The 14,915-nt window shown below is 38.8% G+C and overlaps 1 protein-coding gene across 1 annotated transcript in view; it reads left to right on the top strand.

Annotated features, from left to right (window-relative positions):
• The window catches only part of LOC122798626, a 310,399-nt gene that overhangs the window by 183,343 nt on the left and 112,141 nt on the right, over positions 1-14,915 (top strand). Inside the window, exon 2 of the mRNA XM_044067712.1 lies at positions 6,946-8,151. Within this exon, the coding sequence (XP_043923647.1) occupies positions 6,946-8,151 (1,206 nt within the window). The remainder of the gene's footprint in view (positions 1-6,945; positions 8,152-14,915) is intronic.

The raw sequence follows: 14,915 nt of genomic DNA, 5'->3' as shown, positions 1-14,915 counted from the left end.
TTGTTTTTACAGAGATAGCAGAGGTTCACAAGTAATATCAAGTTATAACAGTGCAGTAAATGACCCCACACAAGAGTGCTAGGTCAAGGACAGAAAATATGCAAGTTTTAAGAAAAAACGATTTAAAATTAAGTGCAAACAGGAAATTCAGCAAACAGCTTTTGGTTGTGCTCTAAATACAGCTACTAATACAGAAATCAAGTTTAACAAGCCAGAAAATGCTCAAGCTAGGCAGCTATGCAGAAAAACTTAGCAAATAAACAGAGAAAAATACTTAAAATCTCAAAAGTGGCTCCCTTCTTCTCTCAGCGTTTTTTCCTCTTGGAGGGTGCTTCACCAACAGCCAACAAGCCTGAAAAGACGCTCAAACCACGAGGCAACTAGGTTTTAAGAGAGGAAGATGAAGGAGTTATGGAAATGACCCTAGTGGCCAATAAAACTACAGTTTCAAGTCAGTAACCACCTCTCCGGGGGCAGGGAAGCTGCTCAATGTTAGTCACTCCCACTGATAAACACAGAGACCCTCCTTCAGCCCAAGCAAAATGGCCTCACAGAAACTTTCAAACAGTTCAGGAACAGCAAGCCTGTAACTGAACTTTTTAACTCTCAGAAAAGTGGGAAAAAGCAAGATTTTTTTTTGTTTTGTTTTTACAGAGATAGCAGAGGTTCACAAGTAATATCAAGTTATAACAGTGCAGTAAATGACCCCACACAAGAGTGCTAGGTCAAGGACAGAAAATATGCAAGTTTTAAGAAAAAACGATTTAAAATTAAGTGCAAACAGGAAATTCAGCAAACAGCTTTTGGTTGTGCTCTAAATACAGCTACTAATACAGAAATCAAGTTTAACAAGCCAGAAAATGCTCAAGCTAGGCAGCTATGCAGAAAAACTTAGCAAATAAACAGAGAAAAATACTTAAAATCTCAAAAGTGGCTCCTTCTTCTCTCAGCGTTTTTCCTCTTGGAGGGTGCTTCACCAACAGCCAACAAGCCTGAAAAGACGCTCAAACCACGAGGCAACTAGGTTTTAAGAGAGGAAGATGAAGGAGTTATGGAAATGACCCCTAGTGGCCAATAAAACTACAGTTTCAAGTCAGTAACCACCTCTCCGGGGGCGGAAGCTGCTCAATGTTAGTCACTCCCACTGATAAACACAGAGACCCTCCTTCAGCCCAAGCAAAATGGCCTCACAGAAACTTTCAAACAGTTCAGGAACAGCAAGCCTGTAACTGAACTTTTTAACTCTCAGAAAAGTGGGAAAAAAGCAAGATTTTTTTTTGTTTTGTTTTACAGAGATAGCAGAGGTTCACAAGTAATATCAAGTTATAACAGTGCAGTAAATGACCCCACACAAGAGTGCTAGGTCAAGGACAGAAAATATGCAAGTTTTAAGAAAAAAACGATTTAAAATTAAGTGCAAACAGGAAATTCAGCAAACAGCTTTTGGTTGTGCTCTAAATACAGCTACTAATACAGAAATCAAGTTTAACAAGCCAGAAAATGCTCAAGCTAGGCAGCTATGCAGAAAAACTTAGCAAATAAACAGAGAAAAAATACTTAAAATCTCAAAAGTGGCTCCCTTCTTCTCTCAGCGTTTTTTCCTCTTGGAGGGTGCTTCACCAACAGCCAACAAGCCTGAAAAAACTTGCATGCTAACTTTAACCCTAACCCTACCCTGTCCCTAACCCCAACCCTGCACAATACTTTACAAAACTCTGTCCCTATACATATGTGAGAAACATTTTTCTTGTAAATTTGGCTGCTGTACATGAACCACAGAAGTATTGTGATGTGAAAATTCTGTTAAAGATGAGTATGGGTAATCAGGGAATGTGAACATGGAAGCTGCAAGGATAAACACAATTAATTATCGCAATAAATTGAGCTATTATTGCAATCAAATTCTTGTTCAGAATAATGGGTGCCTGTCCCAATATGTGTGGCAATCAGAAAATATTTTAAATGAGGTGAGACAAGATATATACCTAAATAGAGGAAGTGTAATATTTGTATTGATCGTGGATTATTGCAACACAAAAAGAAACATTTTTCATAAGAAACACCAATAATGGCTTTCTCTGTGTTTGACTGCAAACAACAAATAAAGCTTCATTGATTTTCCTGTATTGAGAAGCATAACTAAAGGATCTCTAAAAATAGAAAAAAAAAACATTTTAGTGGGGGACAACACCTCTGCACCGCTCATGTTTAGGTGTGACCTTCAATAAACTCTGCCATACATCCAGACTGCACAATCATACAACTATGGGGGAAAACAAAAAGCTATTGCAATGCAGTACCAGCTCCCACAACATGTTCACATCATTTTGATAAACCACAATTAAAATAAATTAAATAATGCAAAAAAACTGCCATCATTAGAATACAGCAATGTCACATGAAATAGGGCTAGAAGATCATCTGAGGATAGAATGTTAGGATGTTGAAGCCTTAAGGAAGAAGCTGTAACTGAACCATAAGACAAGCAAACTTAGCAGATAACTCAAAATACATTTAAAAAAAAAGGATTTTTCTGCCAGTCAGGCAAAGAAATTCAGCAAATAACACAATGAAGTTGTTACTGGGGAAAACAGAAATAGCTGTTGAGAATGGCTATGTGTTACTATACACAGCAACTGAATCTTTTTTCAGAAGAGTCATAGAAGAGGGGCATTTTCTGAAATCTTTTCCACCTTTTTCCTATATTCTTCTCACTTCTTATCCTTTAATGTTAACTTGTTTTAAAAGGAAGGAAATGAATGAACGTCTTTGAGAAAAAGTAATTGTGTGTCTGTTGTGGGGCACAAGACATACAGAAGACTGAGAATAGTTAAAGCTGGAAAGATTCACACAAAGGTATATTTTTGGTCCTTTTGTAGTGATAATGTCCAGAAAGAACACTGAGAACTGATGTCAGCATGAGCTCTGAAAATGCATACTTTTAATTGTAATACACCAGTGTCTGCAATGAGGAGGTATGAACTTCAGGAGGTTAGGAAGCCATATCTAAGTTACAAGACCATGCTAGTATGGTAAGGGGACTTTTCTTTTAACATCTGGAAGGAAGCAAAGCCAGGGGAAGACTTAAGAAGTCATTGCTGTGCAGCTGGATATGTGATGCTAGAAGGAATAACTTGAGATCTCGGTGTATTTTTGCAGAAGTGGGAATATGAAAGTTTATTTCATTTCTGAAAATGACAACTGTGAGTTTAGTGCAATGAATACAGGGGTAGCTTGTGGTATTAGGCTGTTCGGTTGAAGCCCATCCAAACAAAATAATATGACTAAATAGCTTTTTCTTGTGTATGTTTCTATTATTTTGTTAAATTTTTACTTACAAAAGTAAACTTTCCTGATGTCCATTATATTGATCACTGCTGCAGTAGTTTTATCTATATGGGTTATAGTCTGCCAAGTGTATAACAGCCGGCCAGCCTCAGGGCCACACACCTAAACTGTTAGGCAGCTTGAACTGAGCTGCAAGTTTGAGTGTGAAGCCTTCAAAGGTTTACTGCCTCCAAAGAGTACTCTCCTGTAAGGCTTATGAGGATCATTGGTCTGCTTGTGCTTTCCTTTGCTGGACAGAATAAACAGTCTCAACAAAATACAGGCAAACAGCCATTTAAGAAAAAAAAATGGTATGACGGTTCCAAAAAAAAGGTCTTGAACCTCTCAAAACAAAGATAGTTCAAAAAGTCTGAATAACTGTTCAAGAGGCATTGAAAACCCCTTCCACTCTGGTTTCTTTTTTCTTCCAGAAAGTCTGAATCTCCATTTTTCTCTTTGACAACAGATAGTTTCAGACAAATGGGCTCTGAAAAACCATTTGTCAAGGTTACAGATATCAGTAGGAGGAAATTCTTCCTTTGCAGGGGTGGGCCATTCCACATCCTCCAGCTCAGACTCCTTGTTTCCACCAGTTTTTTTATCACATGCTGTTCCAAGGAGTGATAGAACCAGTTCCTCTTTAGCAGGTAGGGATTTTTATTCAAGGATGTTTCTAGTGCCAAAGAAAGAAAATTCTTGGAAACCAGTTCTGGCTCTTACCTTCCTAAACCTTTTTGTGATGGTGCCCATGTTCAAAATAATGTCACTTCACAAAATATTAACTTTTCTTCCTCTCTCACATTTCCTGGTAACACTATACTTAAAAGATGCTTATCATCACATCCCTATTCATCCAGATTTCAGACATTTCTTAAGGATTTGTGTATTGGAATCACATATCAATCCTCAGCCTTATCCTTTGGACTGTCTACTGCACCATGCACCAAGAGTGTTTGCAATGTATCTAGCTGCAGTTAATAGCTTACAGGATTTCCACATTTTCCATATTTAAATGACTTGCATATCTTGCAGAATCTTTTTCAATGTCAGGAATCTCTGTCTCTGTCACTGTCTCTCTCTCTCTCTTTCTCGTTCTCTCTCTCTTGGGTGAGAAATTTCTTAAACAAGCCAGTATTCCAAGACAGCATTTAAAAGTATTTCTTGACTCCTTCTCACAAAATCTTGTTCCTGGGATGTCAGCTAGACACATCAGTTCAAAGAGCTTTTTTTTCACAGGAAAAAAATAGATCTATATCTAGATCAATTGGTAAGGTTTTCCACTCACACTTCAGTCACTGTGATGGAATACCTCAGGATTTTGGGTTTCACGGCCATGGCAAGACTCCACATGAGAAAGATACAGTGGTATCTGAAATTTCTTTGGTTCCAGCACCAGCACCCTTTATCTTTCCAAATCTCAGTGTTGGTGTTTGCCAGAAGAGAAATAATTTGATAGAGACAACAGATATCCTTAAAATAGGTTTCTTCTTCTCCCTCCTTGCTGCAAAGGAGTCAAGTACCACAGATGTCATGGACTTTGCTTGGGGAGCAGTTGCAGGAGGGATAAAAGTGCAGAGGGTGCGAGACACCAAGAACACATACAAGCATATAAATATTAAGAAAAAGTTTGCTCTGATCAAGGCACTCAACTCTCTGAATGATCTTTGATTCCTGGAACCTCTTCAAGAGGTTACAGACGATACCACAGTCATGAGGAACATCAACAAGCAAGGGGAAACCAGGTCATAACCCCTTTGCTGTAGCCATGTTAGATTGGGATATAGCTTCACAGCACAATTTCACTCTACACCCTGCAGTCTGCCAGAGCAAAACTGTGTGATAGACAAACTGAGCAGGACCAGGGCAGGCAATCATGAATGGGAAACTAGATCCGGGGGTCTTCCAAGATTTAAGCCAGATTTGATCCAGCTGTGGGGAGTTTTGTAAGTTAGTGCCAACAACATAATCAGAAGTCATTTGGGGCTACTTTTTCTTTGGCTTTACAATATTTGTGCAAGTTACTATTTTATGGCTTATGGCCTTTCTTATTCCTCCGTCAAGGTTAATTTATCAGCCATTTCAGAATGTCTGCCTATAAAACCTTCTCTTTCAATGCAGTCTCATGTCAAAATATTTTTGAAAGGGGGTTTAGCATAAGAAGCCTCTAAGAAAAATGGTGGCCCCTCCTTAGCATCTTCATTTTGTGTTAGAGAAACTAACAATTGCTCCATTTGAACCAGCTAACCTGGCTGGCTTCAGATCCTTAATATGGAAAACAGTTTTTACTAATTGCTTCACCTCTGCAAGATATGTATCTGAGTTACAAGCTCTTATGGTGAGTCAACTCTAACTCATTTTCCAGAGGCACAGGGTTTCTTTGAGAACTAATAGTTCTTTTATGCCTAAAGTGATATCTGAGTTTTCTTTAAGCCAAACTATCCATCTCCCCATTTTCTTTCCTGGACCTAAAAATGAGGGAGAAAGGATACCCCATACCTTGGATTTCCATAGACAGCTCATGTACTGTCTTGACAGAACTAAATCTTTCAGCTCTTTGGATGAATTTTTCATTTTTCGTGAAGGTAAGAAGAAGAAGGGACAACCTGTTCAAAAACAGACTTTTTTTCCAAATGATTGTCTAAGGCTATAAACTTTTTCTTATATTCACCGTAACAAAACTATTCCAGGCAGGGTCAAGGTTTACTGTACCAGGGCCTTGACTTTATCTTTGGCTTTTTGGAAAGGGTTGAATTCTCCAAGCATTCTAGAAGCTAATACTTGGTCCTCTGTACATACTTTTACAAAGCACTATAAACTTGACTCCTTCTCTAGGCCCAGATCAAGCTTTGCTAAGACCATTCCCCAGGGGCTCCTGGATTCTTCTCCTTCCTCCTCCCAAATTTAGTTAGCTAAGGTAATCTACCTAAATAGTTAAGGCAATTGCAGCAGTGATCAATATGATTAACATAGTACAGTTGTGTAAGTAAAGTTATCATAACAGTAGAAGTTCGAATGATCAATGCTGCAGTAGCTGCTGTCTCCCTCCATTCCATTCCATTCCCCCTTGTTTTTTGGTGTACGTTCTATGCCAGGGTGTGGACATTTATTTTTTTGTTGTTCTTTCAGGGCTCAATCTCCCTCTACCTGTAGGCAGGAAAGCTCTGAAGAGCTTGGTGCCCAAACCTGACTTTTAGTCAGCTCAGCTTGAGCTGCCTGATAGTTTGGGCATGTCAAAGGTGTTAAATCCTCGGCAAGATATAAGCCATATTGCAATGGTTACTGCAGCAGTGATCATTCAAACAACTACTGTTATGGTAAGCTTACTTACACAACTATACTATAATTTATGAAAGATACTGGATGTCATTGACAATGATTTTACATATTAATTAGTTATAATTTAGTTATAACTGTTAAGTATAAATATACATTGAAGAAGGGGAAAAGGCAAACCTGTTTACCTATATTGTGTCTTTTCAGATATTCTACTTTCACAACACTGGTTTTAACTCAGTTGCAGGTGACTCAATTGTTTATAAAAAAAGCAAAAATGGTAATTTCATGTGTAATTTAAACTTCAAGCAGGTAATATGTGAATATTAATATTTCTTTAAATAGATAAAGTGACAGCAAAGCTTAGCTATAATGGACAACCAGGTGCTTATGAAGAACAAACCTGCAGTGTTGATACTGATCATCTCCAAGTGTCCCATGTAGATAGAGAACCTAAATATAGTATCATGATGGACTCCTTGATGTTTTCTTATCAGGGTAATGGTGTTGCTTCACTTCCTCTATCAAGACCAGATATTGCAGGTAACTGTTCAGTGCCCACCATGACAACAGTAACTGTCCAGTGTGATTCCATAGGTGTTATGCCAACTTCACCTAAAAGGATTCCAGTCATTTCTAACTTTATGGTTAGCAAACCAGCTTTGCAGTCTCCAGAACCTGTAATATTTAATGAAGATGCTAAGAGGCAAAAACACAAATCTTCATTTTTTCAATATGAGATGCTTAAAAAAATTAGAAGGTCAATTGCCAATGCATTATGTTGCTTGATTCCACAAGAGTCATGTAAAGAAATGCATCTTGTTGATGCTTGCATGATGAAAGACCCTTTAGAAATAGATCATATGCAAATAGGATATGCAAAGACAATTCCATTGGAGTCTGTCCCTGATCCTATTCCTCAAAAGATGCCCCATGAACAAAAGGAATATGCATTGAAGATAAGATGCAGGGAGGAAGAATGTTCTGCTTCATGCACTGCAGTAGCTTCTTCACAATCATCTTTGCAGCAGGCAGAAAATGTATCAAAAACTTCAGCTAGTGAACCTCCTTCTGTTCCATACAAAGATCATGAGTTTACAGATTACCTTCCCAGGGGGCTAGTTCTGCGGAGAATTCCTGGATACCTAGATCTGACCAGATTGTTTACATCAGAAGACAGTGAAGCTACAGAAGATGAGTATAAAGAGCGCCCACATCAAACTTGTATGGAACAAGAGCCTACAGTTTATATTCCCAGGGGGGGTGTTCTGCGGAGAATACCGGGACACCTAGCTATACCTAGATGGTTAACATTAGAAAAAGACGAAGCTACAGAAAGCAGTAATGAAGAGCTTTCATATCAGACTGGAATGGAACAAGGACCTAAAGATTACATTCCCTGGGGATGTGCTCTGCAAAGAATGCATGGACACATAGACCTGCCAAGATTTTCCCCATTAGAAGAAAGTGAAGCTAAGGAAGAAAATTATGAAGAGTCTATATATGGATTTGCACCTGCTAAACAAATGAATATGCACTGTATACAAACAGGTAAGAAGCATTTTCTTAATTTCATTTATACTGAGGTTTTTGCTTAATATTGTTGAAATGAGGGTTTGTTTTTAGAACTTTAGCATCTGGTCTGTTTTGTTACTTACCAGAATAAAACAAAACTCATTAACAGTGTATGCATAGGAAATAAATTCCAGGTGATGTAGTACAGCCATCCCTCCCCACTGAATACTTTGTATCAATATGTGCCCCCTTTAGCCACTCACAAATAATGATGCAAATTAATTCAGTAACAGCAATGCCTGAGTGTCACAGAGTCTCAAGCAGTGTAATCCCAATAATATGTATATTTTTCTCTGGCAAATTCCCAGTATCAATACAAGCTCCTCCTTCTTTCTCACAGAAAATTCCTGTTGACAGAATGGAAAGTCTTACTAACAGCTGTATATGTCTACCATAGTGTTCTTAAGCAGTCTAATCCTCCCTTATGATGGATTTGCCTACATAAAAACAAGCCTTGCTGTTTATTTAAAAAAGTTCAGGAATCGCATTCCTTAGGTGACATAGTAATTGGCTGTGAATTGGCTAAGCATGATCTGTTGCTGTTAAAATGGGGGAGATGGCAATCTGATGGATACAATAGTATCTTTCTTCTGGATAACAGTTTTTGTTCTCTGTTGGAAGCTGTTGGTAAATTATTTAATTATTACCAGCCATATGCTGTTTGCCACAGTGTTGCAGCAGTTAGAGTTGTCGCCTCACAGCAAGAGGCTCTCCCATTTGATTCTCGGCTGGAGCGCCTTCTGTGTGGAGTCTGCATGTCCTCCCCGTGGTCGAGTAATGCTAAAGACATGCAGGTAGGTGCGAGCGTTAATGGGGGTGCCTTCATTGAAGATTGGGCGTCAGGCTGGCAATTCGTCACCATAAAAATCCACTGCCAATCATGAGCGGACTGGAGTTCCACTGTGACGACCCCTAACAGGGAAAAGCCGAAAGACTTGCATATTACCAGACATATGCTGATGATATTATTATAACTAACATGCCAAGAAGGTGAGAAGGTGTGTTTTCAAGTACACAGATTACATGCCAGCTCCCTGTGAGCATGTTCTGTGGGCTTGCATGTGTTAGTGCCAGCAATATCTGCCTGCCTAGTACCTTTCTATGTAGAAAACAGCCTTACACACCTCTGTTTACCCCACATCAACTTTAGATGTGCTAAATGATCTAGTGCTGGCTCAACCTGCTTCTGCTGAACAAGCATCTATACCCCAGACATCTGCTTTCTGGGTGTATTTTTGATGGCTCATAAATTTCTATTCCCTTTACAGTACCCTTGTATCAGTGATCTAGAGATGTGAGCCTTTTCTTCTTGGAGTTTCAGTGCAGATCATTGTTTTCCATAGGCTATACCTTCTTCATTCTTACAGACCCCCTCTGTCTACTTTACCCTTGAGGCTTTTCTTTCTCCATGCCTTTCTTCCACCTGGATAATGTAGGTCAGGATCTCTAGTGACTGAAAGAGAAAACCATACAAACACCATACACCTGGAAGCTCCTTTAGACCTTGATCTAATGAGAACATGTGTGTGGAGAGGGGAACTCCTCCTTTTCTGTCTCTTCATAGGGATTCCAAATTTGGGCAGATTCTCACACCCTCTCAGATTTGAATGGCAGCCTGAATATTAAATTACTTTTAAAACTGAAAGAACACAAATTAATTTAATTCTTGTAAAAATGTTGGGAGGGGGTTGTGTTGAATTTAAATGGCATGGCAAATATTGTATATAATTATGATGAAATCTTTTTAATAAAGAATGAAAGTGCTAAATTTATTCCATTGTCTTGGTAATTTTTGAGCTCCTAATAGTGTGCTTTTTGTGGATATTTATTTTTCATTTGCACTATAGTTCATTTTACTTGTGTATTTTTTGGCTTGCTGATTTTTCATCAGTTGGATGGCCTCTTGGAGTCTCTCAAATCTCTCAGGATGGATTTTATGTCTGTTCCAAGTCAACTTACATTGCATAGCATTCCTGGTGAGCTTTGTGAGGCTTTAGCTAGAACAAACAATATACCTCATCCAATAAAATCAGAGATGACAATAGTAGGATAGCAACAGGATTGAATCCAACAGCAAGAACTTACGGACAAGTAGTAGTAAATACATTATCTGGTAAGAGATGTCCAGATGCTCTTAATGAACTTTTAACTAAACTAGTATGTGCTTTTAGAGATACCAAAAGATTTAAGAGATTTAAAAATATCCAATGGTATTTTCAAAAACAGTGAAGCTCATGACAAACTGGTATGGTTATTTGATGGAGTAAGCATTGAATTGATAGAAACTGTAGTCAGATATAATGTAATCACATTCCAGAAGGTTCAGGATGATCTAAAAAAACTTTATGACCACATGTTTAAAGACTTGATCTGATGTTGTTCTTTTTATTCTTCTCACTTATAGGTTCAGATCTGATACTTGAATCCAACTTGGCTGCATACACTAGATTTTGGATCCAGCTCCCTAGCTCCTCCCTCTGCCCATAATGCCATATTCCATCCCCATTGCCTCAGATCTCATTTGCTGCCATCATGGTTAGATGTAGGTTTCACCCTCGAGCACTGTAATCATTTTTTTTCATCTGATTGTTAATTGGTTAAAGTTAGATGGCCTTTTTCAACTTTTTAGTTCTTTCCTTACATCCTCCCTCTTAGTTATCACTTTCCTTGACTTTTCTACTAACTTGTTAGTAACCTTTGTACCATTATTGGTGCCTTCCTTTACCTGTCAGGTATTTCTGAAATGCCATAGTTGGTATTTTGTCCTTCTCTCTTTCTCTTTTTTGTTTTTGTTTGGCTGTTTGTTGTTATAATTACCATGTTTTTCTGGTAATTCCATTATAACAGCTATTTTTTCAAAAAAAAAAAAAAAGTTATTTTCTTATTACTGTTTTTGCTTACTTCAGGGGTTGTCCTCCTTTCATCTATGCCAGAGAACCCAACTGGGTTTAAAAAGTGCACTTCTTGTGGGCATAAGATCCCAAATTCTGATGCCCATAAGAAGTGTGCTTACTATGTGGGACCAGATCATCTTAACACGACCTGTTCTGTATGCTCTACTTTTAATTCAAGAGTTTTGGCTGCCAGGCATAATAAGCTTATACTTAGAGATTCACTTCCTGCTTCTTCTGGGGCTCACCCCCCCCCCCTTCCAAAGCATCCAACTCTGTTTCTTTGGAACCCAGGAAAAAGTTTCCTCCTAAGTTCCCAAGGGCTTTCTTGGAGACAATTGAAAAGATCAGAAAACTATCGGGTTCCGATGTCAGATCCTAAATCTCTTAGCCTTTCCTCAGATCCAAAGTCATCCTTGGATCTGAAAGGGTCGGCTCCTATAGTTATATCTTCTTTGCCTTCTACTTCTTCAGATCCTAAACCCCTGGATATGAGAATCAGTACATCTCACAAAAGCCATACTCCAGTGTATGCAGTCAAACCTGTTTCTCCTTCTCTGCCCACTCAGTTATTTCAAACTGCAAAGAAACACTCTCGACCCACTTCCACAACATCTTCTAGGTCTTCTAGAAGTCTGTCTGAGGCAGATGTGGATAGGATGATGCGTAAATTCCTTAGATCTCAGATCAAGATGGGGATTCTGTCAGCTCTGCCCCTATTGGATCTGTGAGTCTGCCTATGAAGTCCATTGTTTCTCCCTCTCCGATCCAACCTGTGGTTTTGGAATCCCAGGATCTGTGCTCTTTGAGAATTTCAGAATCAGATATGAGGAGAGCTCCTTTCTCCACTCTGATGATTTCCCTGACTGGATTTGCTCTGATACCCTCAGATCAGAGAGACCCTCAGAGCTGAGATGTCAGCAGTGGATCAGAGGGTTTAGGCTCAGCTCCATTTTTGCTGGATTCATCTCTTCCTGTCGGGTCTTTGGGCCTGGACATCTAGGATCTGACTTTTCCCTTGAGGCTCAGATTTGGTGGGTGGCCCCTACCTGCCTTCCTCGGAAGCTTCGGCTCCGGGGAGGGGGGGGGTCCTCTGATTCCCTGGATTTCAAGGTGGTACAAAGGGCTTTTTTTTCAGCACTTTTTTTTTGAATTATCACTTGTTATATCGCTAAATTTACAGTTATACAAAAGTAATCAAACTCTATTAACAAATTAAAATAAACGAACATTACACTTCACATATATTGCTATATATCATATAACCTAAGCACATTACATAAATTATTCCATTCATGCCCTTTTATAAACAAGAAACATCTGTATCTGTCCCTAACAACCCAGTACCCTTTACTCTCTCACCTGTTCCAACCTCTGCAATAAAAAAATACCTCCTAAAACTCAAACGCACTGCTCTTGCAGCAGACGGCATACCTGCTCACTTCTTGAAACTCGCTGCCGAATCTCTATCCTACCCAGTCTCAATGCTTATCAACCGCTTCATACAAGAATCCCACATACCTCAACTTTGGAAAATCTCTTACATTATTCCCCTTCATAAGGGTGGAAATTCTCAAACTATCGCCCCATAGCCATTCTGTCTCCTTTATCAAAATTAGTTGAGAAATGTATACACTCGCCAGTAATGCACTTTCTGAACTCTAACAATCTCTTTTCCCCAACCCAACATGGATTCCGCCCTCACCACAGCACAGCCTCAGCCCTTCTCTCATTTACTAACCTGATGAACCAACACAGAAATAGCAATATATTTGTATCTGCTATATTTCTAGACCTCTCAAAGGCATTTGACATGGTCTCCCACTCCATTCTAATAGATACTCTCACTTCATTATCCTTTGCCCCTAGCACTATTGTATGGTTTAAAAACTATCTATCAGGATGACAACAAGCTGTCCAGTGGCAGGGAGTCATATCTTTACTCCCGTCTATCACTGCTGTGCCTCAAGGCCTTATATTGGGTCCATTTCTCTTTTCCATCTTTACTAATGACTTATATACCTCTACCCAACAAGTTTCACTCATACAATACGCAGATGACTCTACCCTGATCTGCTCTGCCCCAGCTCTTACTGCTCTACAACACCTTGCCCAAGAATCTTTTGCCTCAGTTGAAAGGTGAATCACAAATATTCAACTTATCCTAAATCCCAACAAAACAAAATTACTTCTGTTCTCGCCTAACAAATCTAAACCTACTCCACTCTCCTTCTCTGACTTCTCCAGTAATAGAACATTCATCACTCCCTCTCTCCACACCAAACTCCTTGGCGTCGAAATAGATAACAGCCTACACTTTGACACTCATATCTCACAAACTATTAAAAAGGTACACAAAAAAATGGGGTTCCTATATAGACAAAAAGACTTCTTAACTGACAAGGCACATGTTACCCTAGCACAAACCCACCTTCTCTCCACACTACTGTATGCTGCTCCAATTCTCACTCAAGTTAGAAAAACTGACCTGGATAAACTTGAGTCATGTTATAAAAACATCGCCAAGTTTGCAAGAAATTCACGCTTTAGAACCCACCACTGTATACCACTTAGGCAACTTCAGTAGCTTGAGCTCCCACAACTATTAACCTATCACCAGCTAGTTATTGCATATAATAGTCTAAAATATCCTGTCAAAACTCCAGCCCTTAAGGAACTTTTAACTAACTACATTCCAAATCGACCACTCCGCTCTGCCAACAAATCACTCCTAACCATCACCACAGCTAACAACACTGTAGGTAAAGCCCTATTTTCCAACACCATAGCAAAACATTGGAATAATCTCCCTCTCTGCAACAAACACTAACCAATTCAAGCACTCTCTTAAGACACATCTTATTTATTCCTGGTTATGTCCATGTGTCACATAGCATTTAACTCCTACTATTTAGTCCCATCAGAATACTTAGCTGAAACTGAACTTAGCTGAAGGTATTCCCCTTACATGTAGTAAGGGTATTGTATTCTTTCTATCTGGATACTCTATGAATAACTTAATGTCTGTGGTAAAAACTGTTCATTATATCATTTCCCATGCACTGTTCTCTTATGTACTAAATGCTGCTTAATAACAATGTTATTTTATTTTTCACAAGTATGTAGTATTTTTTTTTCACCTCCCTGTATTGTTAAATTTTTTGTGGAGCTTTTCTCCCCGGGCCTCTGCTGAAAATGGACCTCGTCCAGTCGGACAATCCCGGTTAACAAATGTAAAATAAAATAAATAAATAAGTATTAAACCATCATTTACAACATAAACAATCATACATTTATATAAATGAAAACAAACCGCACCAACACAATCCTAGTTGCAAGCATTTTACATCACAAACCATGCTGACACACTCCCAGTTGCAAACATTATACATTACTTATAATCTACCTAATCATTTTCAGTCAAAAATTACATAGCTAATTTAAGTCCTGCCTTCTTTTAAACCTCATTCCTCCCCTGTATGTATTGTTCCCACAATTCCAACAAAAAAAAAACAAGTAACCTCCGTGGTATCCCCGAAGTCTCAAAATTGGTCTATATCATATGAGCGAATTGCACAAATTGCGAATGCTCATAATATTGAATGTACCAGACCTCGAACTTCCTATTGTACACCCCCCACTAAATATATATTACAACTCCGAGATCACACTGCAGTGAGGAAAGTGCAAATATTCCATTCGTCACTGTACCGTGATCTCAGAAAAAGCATTTCGATATTATGAGTTTTCACAATTTGTGCGATTTGCTCATATGATACAGACCCTCTCAAAACAACCCACTAAACAAGTATAGTGGGTCCAAAAACAAAACAGTATAAGACACTTCTC

Source organism: Protopterus annectens, chromosome 3.part1, assembly GCF_019279795.1.
Source record: "Protopterus annectens isolate FY-2018-M chromosome 3.part1, PAN1.0, whole genome shotgun sequence".
In the NCBI taxonomy this organism is placed as follows: domain Eukaryota; kingdom Metazoa; phylum Chordata; order Ceratodontiformes; family Protopteridae; genus Protopterus; species Protopterus annectens.
The sequence above is the reverse complement of the archived record's forward strand: the minus strand, read 5'-3'. Positions and strand labels throughout refer to the sequence as shown.